The 14,399-nt window shown below is 41.3% G+C and overlaps 1 protein-coding gene across 2 annotated transcripts in view; it reads right to left on the reverse strand.

The window, feature by feature from the left end:
* erbb4b (erb-b2 receptor tyrosine kinase 4b) overlaps positions 1-14,399 on the reverse strand; it is a 323,074-nt gene that overhangs the window by 123,945 nt on the left and 184,730 nt on the right. For both annotated transcript variants that reach the window (XM_085766219.1, XM_085766220.1), the window contains exon 3: positions 8,692-8,878. In XM_085766219.1, coding sequence (XP_085622345.1) covers positions 8,692-8,878 — 187 coding nt within the window. The remainder of the gene's footprint in view (positions 1-8,691; positions 8,879-14,399) is intronic.

Below are 14,399 nucleotides of genomic sequence, written 5' to 3' on the forward strand. Positions count from 1 at the left end.
GTAGCCTATTTGCTAGATGTGCTGAGAGTTGCCAAGTCCATTACTTGTTAGTGTAACTTGACTTTACTTGACATGAGTGTTTATAAGTTATTGTAAATAATAATCTATAATAAAACTTGACTTCATCAAGAAAATTATGGCAAAAAGTTTGTCGATGATCTTATTTTCATAAAGAAATTTAGACTAATCCTTACTTCTTTTTTTTCTTTTTACATTTTTAGGCAATGAATAAAAATGAAATGATAATGAGAAAGACTGATGAATGGACAGATGAATTAATTACCAATTTAATTGCAAAATCTTATTCATAAGCCTTAATGCAAATTACAAACTCTAACCTGCCCCCATGAGCAGTATCCTCTGCTGCCTAAAATGTCTCTTGTTCAGAAGTGGAATTAACCACTTGACCTGTCGCACTGGCGTTAATAAGAAGCATCTTGTATTCAGCACAGATGCTGCTGCTTCTTGGAATGAAACACTACAGTTGTCTGCATTGAGTTAGACAAAAAAACAACTGGCCTGCATATGAATAAAAGTCATCAAGGGACATACTATATCATTATTGTTAATTTTCATCACCAATCCTTAATGTTATGGTTCAAAGACTAAGTTCTAAAATTAGTGTTGATGATCAACCATCTAAAGCTTCCTTTTCCTTTCCTCTTTCCTTTCCTCTAAATGCTCCCTAAAGAATTATTAACATGTTGCTTGACATTTGACATCTCCGCTCAAACTAAACCCTGTCACTGATCAGTATTTTAGCAAACAAATGGAGGAATCCAACTTGTAAATGGCTTGCTACTCTGCAGTGAGAGAACAGGTATAGCTGTACTAATGAGAGAGTGTTTCTGTTCAAACAGCTGGAGTTTGGGAACGATAACTGGTTTAATGAGGAGAGTCGGTCTGTATTACTGCAGTGCTGCTACACTGACACAAAATTTGACCAAAACTAATTTACACCCTCATCAAAAAACTACGATGAGAACTAAAACAGAAGTGAGCTTGGGAATATGCTAAATAATGTGAACATATTTGATCGACTATATAATTATTTAACACTTTATGGTAGAAGTGTTTAGTTTAAATCATTGCTCAGTGCAAGCGGCTGTGAAACACATGGAAATTTACATAACCTACAGAGAATATTAATCTCCAGCACACACTCTCAAGCAGACACAGTCACACTCATGTCACACTCATGCTGCCCCATTTTCCTGCCGGAACAATGGTAGAATTCAGACAAGGTTTCACCAGCGTGAACAGCAGCCTCCTGTTGGTGTCTGTGCCAGTTTTACATCTACATCATGGCAGATTTTAGCCTGATCTAAGCTATAGCCCGGGGGGCATGGAAATGCTAGAGAAAGAGAGGGAGGAATGTGTTTCGATTATTAATTGGTATTATAATTCCTTCCATACCTACTTTAACTTTTAATGAGGTAAAAGTCGACTCTCACTTCCAGCAGGCCATAAAGGTCCAGAATTGGAAGTAAATTTGTTAATGAAGAACAAGCAGCAGTGTTTAGACAAGCCTGGATATTATTCTCGCAGACCACAGGTGAAGCAGAGGTGAGGTTGGGACTGGACAATATTTCTAATCATGTGAAGATAGTGACAATCCTTCTAGACTGGGTCCCTCATGCAGTGATGGGCTTAGTCTATGTGAATTATTTATTGAAAACAGACATTCTACACATATGAACACTACTGTACTCATGTATATTCACACATTAGCATGCCTGCATGCATAAAATACAAAGGCGTAAGTGGTCCCCAGAATAGAAAGAAATACCACCAGTTCTTTATTTGTGATCTTCATCCATAAGCAGTTTGTGAGGAACAGTTTGTGTCGCATGCACTTGAAATGTTTGATATTTAACAATTTGAAAGATCAGAGTTGTTGATGATGAAAAAAACATTTCACTGTCTCTTGGGGAAGTAGCATCAGATAATCATTTTCTTCACTTTGAGATTTAGGACAGTTGAGGAGGACCAGATGTTCTTTGTTCTAGTATCCAGTAGGAAACAAATATGAACATGATTTGCTGAAAGATTACAGTCATTAATCTGCTTAAAAGGACTTTTTTTAATGTAGGGATCATAATATTAGACATAGTGAGTGAAGCTGAGGGGTGATTGTATTCATCCTTAAACAATGCCAACAAAATAATCTCTATCAAAACAGACGACCTACTGTAAGATACACCATGGGGAGTCAGTCCAGGGATGGATTCAGGCTGTTTTTATAAAATCAGTGCCAGACAATTTATTTGATTTACATGAAATTATTACCCATCTGCCCTCCTTTTATCCAAATCCTGCTAAAGCCATCTGAAAAACCTTTTACCTTATGTCTATGGGTCCTACTGTGTCATGCAGCTCTCACAGAACTTCAGGACAGAACGTAGTAGTAGTAGTAGTAACGTGATATAAAAATGATTACCTTAATGTTTGATTAAACTTTGTCAAGTCTTGAAAAAAAATGTTAAAGTTTTACATAAACAGAGTCCAGTAATTTTATTTACGCAACACTCAGACAAAGACACACACACACATTTTTAATTGGTGTGGATCTACTTTGTATTATTACTCCTTTCTCAAGGCAGATCTTGCTGTTGTTGTCCATTAATATTTCATAAAGCACTGATATTTTCTGCTTATGAAATCTCAAACATTATTAAAGAGTGGAGAAAATAACAAATAACAAAGGCAAAAAATAAGCAACACTGTACCCTTAAGGCGGTGCTGTGAGCGACAATGTAAGATTATAAAAGTAAGAAATTATTGATTTGTTTGAAATGTGGGAAACTTGGGCCATCATGTGCAGAGGGAGCCAAAGGTGGTGAAATACAAAACATTTAATCCAAAAGCATGTCAATAATACTCTCCTGTCGTGTTAACTTTTTCAGAGAAGCAGAAAATTAAACAAAAACTATTTTAACACACAAAAAAAAAAGTTTTTTAAGAAGTTAAGCTCTGCTGTTCCCCTGGCAGAAAAACCATACCATTGGCTCTAATAGTCTCACTATCTCTGTCGCACAGTGGTATTACAGAGCAATCAATTAACACCAACCACCACTGATGGCCCGTTCCGGACTTCAATTTAACATGTGCCTCTTCACGATCCACATTAGGGGCTCACAAATGTGACAATATGAATGTCGTCCTTCAAAAAGAAAGTCCCTCTTGCCCCCTTCCTGGAGCGGTGAAATATTGAGTGTGACACAGGAGTAATTGCATGGGAAGTAATCAATTAGACACACAATTGAAGGAGACCTGAGGTCTGTGGGCTGCCAGGCAAGAGGCTCGACTGAATCCTGGTGACTTGCACTGAACCAATCTTGTCGGCCTCCTGTGGCAGAATTGCTCTTTCTTCTCCTGGACGTTGGAGAGTGAATGGGAGTCTCAGGCATCAGAAGAAGGCAGCAATTTTATGCCCAACTCTCAGCTGTCCCTTGTCTGAGCGAAACACACTGACTCAAATCTTCCTTTCACCTTGCCCCATTCCATCCTATCGTTTTACAACCTCCCCTGAGCATCGCCATCAAAAGATGCAAAACAGAACAAATGTTCAGCAGTTGTTAGCATACTTTCACTGAGATTTCCCGCTAGCAGTAGGCTTTGGAGACCGCAGTAGGACTCAGGTGCTCAAAATGGTGTTGCGTACAGCGCAAAATGGGCACAAAACATTATATTGCATGTGTTTGTGTGAAAGGCATGAATGCGACAAATCAAGACAGCCAACTGAAATATGATGAGAGACAGAGAGCCAAAGAAAGAGGGATAAAAAGATGGAAGAAAGACAGAAAATGGGATAGATAAAGAGAGAGCAGATGGGCCATGAAGGAGTGGATAACGCCTTGGCGTAAAACACAGGCGTGTGTACATGCATGCGACGAGAGAGGATCATTCAGCAGATGGGGCCTCAGATTGGATGCCTCATTTTGGACAGACGCAGTGCAGGCGTAGGGTGGTTAGAAAAATGAATCAACAACACTAAACAAATCTGAAAAAAAGATACTGGGTGAAATGAGGGAAAGGGAGGGGGTGGCAGTAAACTGCGTTAAATCAGAAAGCTCGACACTGTTGTGCTCCTTATTGAGGCTGGTATTATTTTGCCAGAGAAGCAGGCTGTAATTACCATGTGAAAGCACAGAGGCAGCCCAGGGTTCATGTGAATCCTGATGGAAGTGCTGAAAATGTACGTAGGGTCAGCATGCATCAAAATAAAGATTAGGAACTTTGAAAATGTCAGCAAGTAGCTCTGTTTAACCTTTTCTTGGGTGGCTAGAAGGATAAAAGGGAGGAAGAAAGGTACTTATTTAAAGTTTCTCTTTTCAGCAAACAGGGTTCACGTTTAGACTCAGAACATTAAAAACTGATAACCTTGTGAGGACATGACTTTGTAAATGTTCTTGTGTCCCTGTACCATCATGACTAACAAACGGCACAAACTTTCCACACTTAAGCAAAGTGTGTCCTTTTTCATTCTTATTCACTTCTATACACCCCTATATACACACACACACACACACACACACACACACACACACACACCATCCCTCAACTTTTCTCGGCTTGACTGTGCCTTATATTTCATATTCATGAGGATAACTTAGCTAAGCTTGATTGAAAGGTGCACTGGAGGGAGTCCTATCCCTGCTCAGCCACAGACCTCCTCCACCCCATCCTCCAGTCCCCTCAAATCCAGAGAGTCCACTCGCAGCTCGCAGAGAGTGCACCAGAAAAATCAATAAGTGCAATGCTACAATATACTAGCGACAAATTGATTTCATCCCAAAGCAATTTCGACCCAAGTGGAAATGCAGTAGCGTTTCAGCACAGAGGGGGTCTTTGACTGGGCCTTCTCTTGATTAGCCCCTTATGTAGTTAATAAGTTTTATCCTCTTATATGTGTTGCTTATGGATTATATTGATCATTTTACACTTCTCCTGGGAGCTGCTAGTAAGGGAGCAATGGGCTAATATGACAGCAACATCAAAGGCCTTGAAATGAATCAGACAGCTAGCCGGGGACTAACCACAGCACTTGGAGGAAGGCAACATTTCTGAGTTGTGCTGCTTGATGTACAGGAGTGGCTCAGTCCTGATGGTTAAGGCTTTATTTCCTTCATGAACAGCTCACTACAGAATGATGACAACTGCAACCGAGCAAACTGGGACACAAATGACTTGTTATTCCCCCTCAGCGAGAGCTTGTTTAACTGTTGAGACCATCTGTGCAAAAGGCAGTGATATGATAGACCCCCCCCCAAGACAAGATTCTTGTTATAAAGAGATAAGTTGGTTGTGGAGATGTTGATGGGTGGGAGATTTTGGGCCTTATTCTACCCCAACTTGATATTTATGTGCTAAGCAAAGCAAATATATACACACACACAGTATGTTAACAGATGCAACAGGGACTTGAAGACCTAGTCCAATGATATAATCATTAGAGAGATCACTGATACTGGCAGCAGCATGATGCACCATCAATTTATGAGCATCTAGGGCCCAGTTACACATGCCACTTCTCAGCTGACACTATCTCTCTACCTCCTGCGGTGATGATGTAGGGTGATGATGTAGTGATACATGACAACAGCTGACAGCAAAACTGCTTGGGTATTAAAGCAGAAGTAAGTGGTCCGGTCGTTTTCGCTAATGCTGCGTTCCAGGCAGGCTTTTGAAATCGTAAATTACAGCTTCAAGTCACAACTTACGACTTTGTAGCGTTCCAGGCAACCCACTCGTGTTTTTCCGACCTGTTTTACCAGTGAAAGTCACTATAACGGCCGCTCGTAACTTCCGACCGGTGAACTCGTACCAGATCGAACTGGTACCACTTCACGGTCGGAAAAATACGAGTTTCCTTGAACGCACCATAACAGTCCTCGTCCCTACGTCGCCACATTCACGGCGTTCCTTGGCTGCACACACAGCCCTGCATGCCGTTCTCTCTCCTCATTGGATAAAAACTGTAGGATACGATAAATGTTTTCTCCTCGGCCCAGAGCAGAGCAGAGGGACTGAGAGACCCGTGTTTCAGTCCAAACACTCTATGTAAGTGATTGCTGTCGGAAGATATAACTATTTAAGACTTATATTAACACAAATATATCACTTACTTCTGCTTTAACACGTAGACCTGGGACAGCAGGGAACTGAACAGAAATGTGGACCTGGTCTGGGTCAGATCTTAGTTTCTGGGAAGTGAAGACCTCTAGTTGCTGCGTTGTGTTAACAACAAACCCCCTGACCATGAAAGAATCTTGCTACTGTTTAAGAAGACAAATAGGTTATTACAGCATTTTTTTTTACCCCATCGTTAACAAGAAAGTGAGCAGATTGTTTTCTATTCTGTTCGTGAAAAAGAACAAAAGATACTAGTGTGAAACTCAAACAGTCAGAGTTATGAAGCAGAGCAGATTCAGGCCATGGCTGTTGTGCATAACTTCCCCTCCACTTCATGGCTTGAGGCCACGGATGGCACATCAAACAGCAGCTTCTCACAGAGTCCAGCCCCGGCTCCCTCAGCACTGGCTTCAACTTGGCACCACAATGAAAAGGACAGGCTTGGCAAAAAAAGGCTTCTGGTGGTGCTGGACAAATGCAATTCCCTAAGTAAGGCGCAACATGCAAGAAGGAATACAAGATGGAACATAACACACAAGCACACACTGTGGCTGCTACACACACACTCACAAACGGCTGTGTTGTTTCCTGCGACTCTGGGGGATCACCAGGAAGGAACAGTTGAAGAAAACAATGAGAGATGTCTGAATTATTTAGAAAGCAGGTTTGGAAGCAGCAGAGACACGAGTTCAGTGCCAAGCTTCTTCCTTACAAATCTAAATAAATTCTAGTTGAGAAATAAATAGAAATCCCTCAATACAGACAAGTCTAGTGCAAAGTGATGACATTGTCTTCCTCACTCAGAGACTCCTTGACATACGAAATCATCCTTATGTGTAACATATATTTATGTATGTGTGTAATATATTACTACATGGAAACAAGCTTTCGTTTACCATGTGCCACTACTCCAGTCTAATTGCATTGGGGGGCTCATCCCCACAGAGAAAGATGCAGCGGAATTCATTTCATTACACATTTTACTGACATTCTTCATATCAGTGAGGGCAGGCATACTAATAAATCATTCAAATCTGATTCCTCATGCTTCCCTACAGTATGTGTAAAAGACAATATGGGGGAATTATGCTGTGATTGCACCGCAGGGCAAAAAGTGGAAAGGAACCATGCTTTCACCATGGGGCTAAACACAACTGACCAAGACCATACCGATGACACCTCTGCTTGTTATTCAGCCAAAACACAAACTGCATCTCTTTTCATTCCCACACTCTCAGAAGATTCATTAGATTTAGCATCAGAATGAGTAAATAACATCTCTGATCTTGTGTTTCACACGTCATGAGCTTGCCCTGGCCCTGGCATGCCCCACTTAGCCCTGTTGTGGAAAATTCTTCATCTTCTTTGCAAGTCAAGAGCTTCATTTCTTACTGACCTTGGGGTCAGGATGCCTGGAGAGAACAGTGCAGCACAAGGATCCCTTGCTCATAAAGAGGCACAGCCACCCACACATTGTTTTCCTTCTAAGTACAATATTTATCAGTAATAACAGTTCACCGTTGTTTCCATCTTCTGAGGAAACGGGCTTGGATCAATCGATGAGTGGGTTGTAGATCAGATGAGAATACTTTGTGTGAGCAGGAGTAAAATGACAGAAGAAATAAACTCTTTTCACGTCGCGAGTCGGCATTGTATCCTTTAGTGTGAAAGGGTTAATTGTGATAACAACACCAGTCAGGATCTTGGGAGAAGAAGAAGGAGAAACAGACAGTCTGAATATTCCCATCTTGTGTAAAGCTGATAAAAGCCACCAAACAGCTACCAGCACATTTAGCCAATTTATTAATCCAACTGTGCAATGTACCCCCCAACCAGTGTTTCAACTGCAATTGTGTTTTTGTGACAATGTCTCCTGAAGGCACCCATTTAACCACCTGTTATGTGTGTTGAAGGATAAAGCAGGGATATTCTCACGAGCTTAGTGATAGATCAGTGAGAAACAGTGTTGTTATCTGCTGCTTCTCGGCATTGTATCAAAAACAGAGGGAGGAAAAGGAACATTTGATGAACACAGGCATTTCAGCAAGGGCGTCTGATCTCAGTTTAAGCCAGATATGATGTATTCATTAACAGTGAGGGAATAAGTCTCGGGTCTCAGGTTTTTTTCAAAATATCACTTGGCTTCAATGTGGCCATTATATTATGTTACTGTTCCATTAGTGTCACTGGTTTGAGAAGAAAAGCTTCTGATTCATCTGTGAATCATTGGAAATGATATAACAAGCAGATTGTTTCACTCAAGCTGGGCACTGTAGATGTAAAAGCATAACCTGGGTTAGTGTTTTTCAAGCTGGTCAATTGAAGGATATAAACTGGAGGTATATACATGGAAGTACTTTAACTTTAAAAGGATTTAGATGAGCTGCAGAGCTGTGCTAAACTATAAGAGGAGTTCCCAGCAGGTGGTGAACATGTACAAACACTCCAAGGGGTGCAGTGATGTTCAACATTTGATCTTTAATCAAAACAAACTCCTTTAAAGATTAGACTGGAGACACAGATAGACGACACATCACGGAAACATCAACCACTTGCCTGTGAGGTTTTTCAGACCCAGCTGTCGTAGGCCGGAGTTTCCATCACGTCTGTAGTTGAGGAAGATTGCGAGGGAGTAGCGGTCTTCGTAGAGCTTGGTTCCTCGGATGATCCTCAAGTTCTCCAAAGGCAAGTAGTCAAATTGGTTCAGGGCCACCAACACATAGCCGGTCACTTCTCGGATGGACTGTTGACACAGTTACAGGGGGGAAAGAGTTAGGTGCAGTAAAAACACAAATTCAAAAAAGAAAATGAAAAAACAAACATTTCTTTTTCCTTCATGGTTCTAAGATGACTGTTTCTGCAACTGAGCTAGCCAGTGTCATGTTGTAGTCAATTGTGGTCCTTTTTTTCGGAGCAGAGTTTGAGGACAGTGCATAACCAAACTTCAAACAAAGTTTTACAATACTGTACATCTTTAGAATGAAAAAACAACAGCAACCACCTAACAACTAAAACTGAAAGTATTTTGTGCTGAATTCACTGTTTCTTTCACATGATTTCACTCTGATTGCACTGTTTTAAACGATTAAAAAAACACTTTAAAAGAATGTGCTTTGACAATAACTGGACGTTAACAAAAATAAAATAAATTGACTTTTTTTTAGAGCTCTTCTTGGTCATTTTTTGTGTGTACTGTATTTTTGCTTCAGAAATTGACTATTCTTTTATCTTTAGAGAGATTAAACTCCTTATTTTTTCCTTAGAAACTACCTACTATCTGGTATGAAAAAAATCTTGTAAACAGTCAACTATCCACATTTTCAGTATTCTGTTGGCACAACAGACAGTCGTCTAATACAATTTAATCAGCAGGAAAAGATTTTCAGACTTTTCAGATAAGTCTCTCCAAATAAAGGTTATTTGAGCGCGGTTCTCTACTGCATCACCACTTGTAACCACAACACTGGATAAAGCCTCAGTTGGACCCACTGTGGAAGTCACATTGGTCTTTTCTCCTGTGTTTCAATGTATTTTCAATATACTTAAGTTATGGTAAAAGATTTTTTTCCTCTGACCTGAATCAACTAATTGGAGACAACAAGGAGCAAAAACTAAACGCAGCATAAAACAAAACAAACAAAACAATACGTAATAAAACAAGAAAGTCAGAGGAATACATCAGATCACTGACAGCATTTATCTTCAAGGTCGCTTTCCACATATTCAGTCATTTCCAGCACACTGAGTTAGGGCATCGGAGCGAGGATAATTTGCTCCAGGGTTTGTGACCCCACTGCAGAACTTGGCACAGGGTTCTGCGCTCATGTCCGGGGCCCGGCCCGGGGTGACTGAGCCACAAGGACAGCCATTGCTTCACACTTTAAATGTCATTTAGGAGGGGATATAACGACTGTCGAGAGTTTGGCGAGGTGCCACCCAGTTGGAGCTGCTGTTGCATGAATCAAAGTGACAGCCTGTGTCCTCTTTCTCCCATCCACCATCATGGTGGCTGTCATTAGCAGACAGGTGGTCAGAGAAGTCTTTCCACGTCGACCCGCTGATGCTGATAATCAACAAGTCTGTGTGTGAAGTGCTGTTGCAGCTGATGTACTGAGCTGAAATAAGTCCTAAGGAGGGCCCTGGCAGTGTAGTCATGGCGTCTGACAGCTGTCAAAGAGCATGGCCATCAGCCACAAGTAAGTAAGCCGCAGTCACAGCTCCGTCATCATTACCCTGCTGATTACCATTAATAGAAACAGACGTGCCAGAGTCTGTTGAGTCTGTGTGTATTTATGTGAGTGCTGGGGAGTTTATATCCAGTGTGGACCTGTGCATGTCTTCTTCGGTTTAGAAATGTTGTGTGGATATAAAAAATTAAGAGAGAAGAGAAAAAGCTGAGCAAAACCTGAAGCATGTTTGCTATGATGACGTCCATTTATCAGTGGCAATCCTGAATACTTGAGCCTTCTGTAGTGCCCAATATGTTGAGCTCCTTTGATGTGTTTTCTGTTCTCTGTCTGCAGTGCCAACATAGTTGGACAATGAGGGCCCTCATATTGACTTTATTTCACAGGCCAAGAGCTGAGGATGACTCACATTCACCCTGCTGCGCATTTGAAGGTCTTTTCAACACCACTACATAATGAAATAGCTCAAAGTCTGTGGAGTCCAGTGACATTGTCCTGGGCACTGTGCCATAAACTCCACATCTACAATCCAGGTACCAGTGGTGTGTGGTGACTTTTACAGATATGCAAGCAGAAATGAAGAGGAAACCACACATCCCAACGGAACAAAAAAATATCCTTAAGAAATGCCTCTATGGTAATTTTCACAATGACACACTCTACACTTTACTACAGTAAAACTTGATCAAACTTAATCTGTTGCAGAGATGTTAAGTAACAGAAAGGAAAATGTATCACAAGTCAACCAAGGCGATTAGTAAGACAGTTTACACCTATTTGAGTTACATCACATTAATTTGCTTGCATACTTGCTATTAATATCTCTTAAGAAAACATTATTGAGGAAATTTTAGAGTTTTTTTGTGAGTGAGTAACTGAGGGTGGTGCACAACGGGAAGAACAATCAGCTCTTTGGATGATTGAATCCAAACATACAGTAAATTATAATTATTTTATTTTTTTCAGGGTACACACCTCAGGGTTTTTTTTCATCTTCTTTTTTTCTGCCTGTTTATTACCCCACTGCCATGGTTGCCTGTTTGTTATTTTCAAGCCACCAAATCAATACTTTCCGAGTGCAGCCTTGCAGAGGGAAATAAAAGGCAGAAAGAAGATGGCAGGTACACGCGCTTTTCTCCCCACAGATTGTTTGTTCAATAATGAACTGCATGAAAAAAGGGAAACAACTTGTAGTGATTACAGGCCCTTGCTGAGCTAATGGCCAAATCTGCTCTGCGTGGTCACTTTCATTAAACACAGATCAACAAAACAAGCAACCCTCTCCCCTGCCGCACCACTGGTGCAGGCCAAGTGCACCGTATGCCCACTTCAGGGATACAGGCACCTGGATTACAGCAAGCTTTAACACATGCAGGGCCCCGAAGGAGCAAAACTGAAAAATGATATTCAAAAAGGTGCTAATGCACAAGAGTTCCCACAATGTGATGGAGTAGCAACTCAGGGTTTGGCACAGGTGCCAGTGTAATAGCATTTCTGCACTTGCACTAAATTTATTCTTGAGTCATTTGCATGGCCTCCTCTATTTAGCTGCAGTGCAATTAGAGCAGTAAATTACCTGCTAAATATAACAACATGACCAGTTGTTGTCCTGGATTTCTCCCAGTAAAAATAGCTTTTTAACTATCTTGACACAGGTGTCTGGGCCACGTGTGACAGAAAGCTCATCTTACTGAAATCTCTCTCCTCACTTAATCCATTTCAGGATTTGTTAATGTCAACATTGTGATATCACACAAAATAGTGCGAAATAGGCACTGTCGTTTTGAATTCAGAACGGGTGGAATGTCTTGATCGTTGATAATCACTTCAGTGACTAAGTATAAAACTGAAGAGACAGTGACTTCACTGCATCTAGACTGAACTGTGCAACAACCCCCCAACTCACCCAACTACAAACCCCAGACACACACACCCACATGCCTCAAAAGAGATCAGTGCGTCAGAGTCCCAGTAACAGTGAACAAAAGAGACAGAGAGAGACAGATTCACTAGATTAACAGGGATTTCTCCCTCCTCCCCAAGCCGGAGCATTTGTGAACGGAAGTGTGGCAGCGGAACAAACCCCTCACTTGAGTCACGAGACGTGCGCGGTTTTGAAATCGGGTCCTTCAATCCCCAACTTCTGAGAGGAGGAGAGGGAGGGAGGTTTTGTGGTAGAGGCAGAGAAGGACGGAGAGAAAAAGGATACCGGGAAGGAAGGGGAGGCAAAAGGAGGGATACACAGTAGAGTAGGAGGAGCCCAGTCAAGTGGATCGGACTGGGTCTGTGTATATTTTAATGCATAATTAAAACCACACCTGTTCCAGTTCAGTAACAGAGACGGAGAGAAAGCAAAGGGTCTGAGGAGAGGTGAACTGTGGGGAGGGGTGTTGCGGAGCTGAAAGTGTAATGACACCATTAGCATGTTTGAAGAGACTGAACACACGTTAGCATGATTGCCTTTCATTTCCATACATATTGAGGCGTAGCGATGTGCTCTGCGGGGCTGCGGTCATTGAAGTCAGATACACAGGAGTGCACTGGGAGGGCTTAAGGTTTGCCTTGCATCACTAAGCCCTCATCCTCTATTTCCATATCGCTTCCCTAAACCCTCTGCCTGAGCTCACATTCACATCAGTAAACAGACACAGAATCCGGATGGAGTGTCTACAAGTGTAAGTGAGAAAATCCCCCCAGAGTTTTCCCAGGAGATCATCCTCAATGTAACTGACAACCTACTGGAAATATTGCTGCTAATTGTCCCATTTTGGAAAGTGAAGGCTTCATTACCGTTCTGACATTAATTTCTGACATGAAAACTTTATAAATGAGGGTTAACCCTGCATTGAGAGCATGTTGTGCATATTCCCCACAAAGTCACACCTCAATCCCTCTGGAGGGGCTCACTTCAAACACCTGCGGTTGATGCTTCCTTTGATGTGTGTGCGTGCGTGTGTATGTGAGTGTGTGCATGTGTAAAAGTGTACTGTATGTATTTGCCTCACTTAAGTGTCCTTTATTGCTCGGACAACATTATCATGATGACTCATCCTTAAAGATGAAGATAAACTATCCCTTCTGGTTCTCACATTACACCTCTCATGCACCCATGAAAAAAGCTGCAAGCTGCGCGTACGTGTTTGTGTGGCTGTACAAAGTAATCCTCATGTGAGATAAGACAGGTTTTTTTTTGTTGTTGTTGTTTTGTCTCCTTTTTTTCCCTTTTGGTTGATTGTAGTAAGAACTGCAACAAAGAACAAGCGACATAAAGGATCTGAAACATCTCTGTTGGCGTTCCATGTCCTTCCTTTGTTGCTATGAGGTCAGTGCCAGCTGTTTTTCAGAGGACTCTTTTGCTCAAGGATTGCAACCAGGATTCCAATGGGGCAAATACAAGTAAAAATGCCTTTATATAAGGACAAGTTAGGCTGTTTTATTCAATCAAAATAAGCACAAAGTAACATGAGTGTTTGATGAATACATGGAAGAAAAGGCGATAGAACAGAAACTATCTGACATGTTACAAATGAATGTGTTTTTCTCCAGCTTCCGCATGTTAATGAGATTGGCAAGAATGGGTGACTTTGCTAAGTTGCTGTTCAGCAAGTGCGCACGCCGAGGCAATGTGTGTTGCTCAGTTGACGTTTGAGTGTCATTGGTTGCGACAGTATGACAGTCTACTTGTCAAGCATGATGACAAGACAGCCCTGTAAGGTGCATGCATCATTGACAGAAAACACCATGACGGTCAAATACACAATAAAAAAAAGCCAAAAAACAGAGATAATCACGGGGGGCAGATAGAGGTGGACCCAAAAAAAAGAAGAAAAAAAAAAGAAAAACCAAATGTGTGAGAGTGAGGTTACCCATTTTAATGCAGATAACAGAGTTCTGCCTTTCTTGAATTACAATGACACCATATGTTTTCATTTGGTCTAATTTTAAAAGTGTTGGTTCACAAGGAAATCATACAACCCCTGTCAACACAGACATTACAGCCCAGGTGTTTTATCCAACAACAAATTCTGAGGGATATATTTTGAAATTATATGAATTTCTTCAAAATCATCATCGTGT

This window comes from Trachurus japonicus, chromosome 21 (genome assembly GCF_045865225.1).
Source record: "Trachurus japonicus isolate A0001 chromosome 21, Traja_1.0".
Lineage (NCBI taxonomy): Eukaryota > Metazoa > Chordata > Actinopteri > Carangiformes > Carangidae > Trachurus > Trachurus japonicus.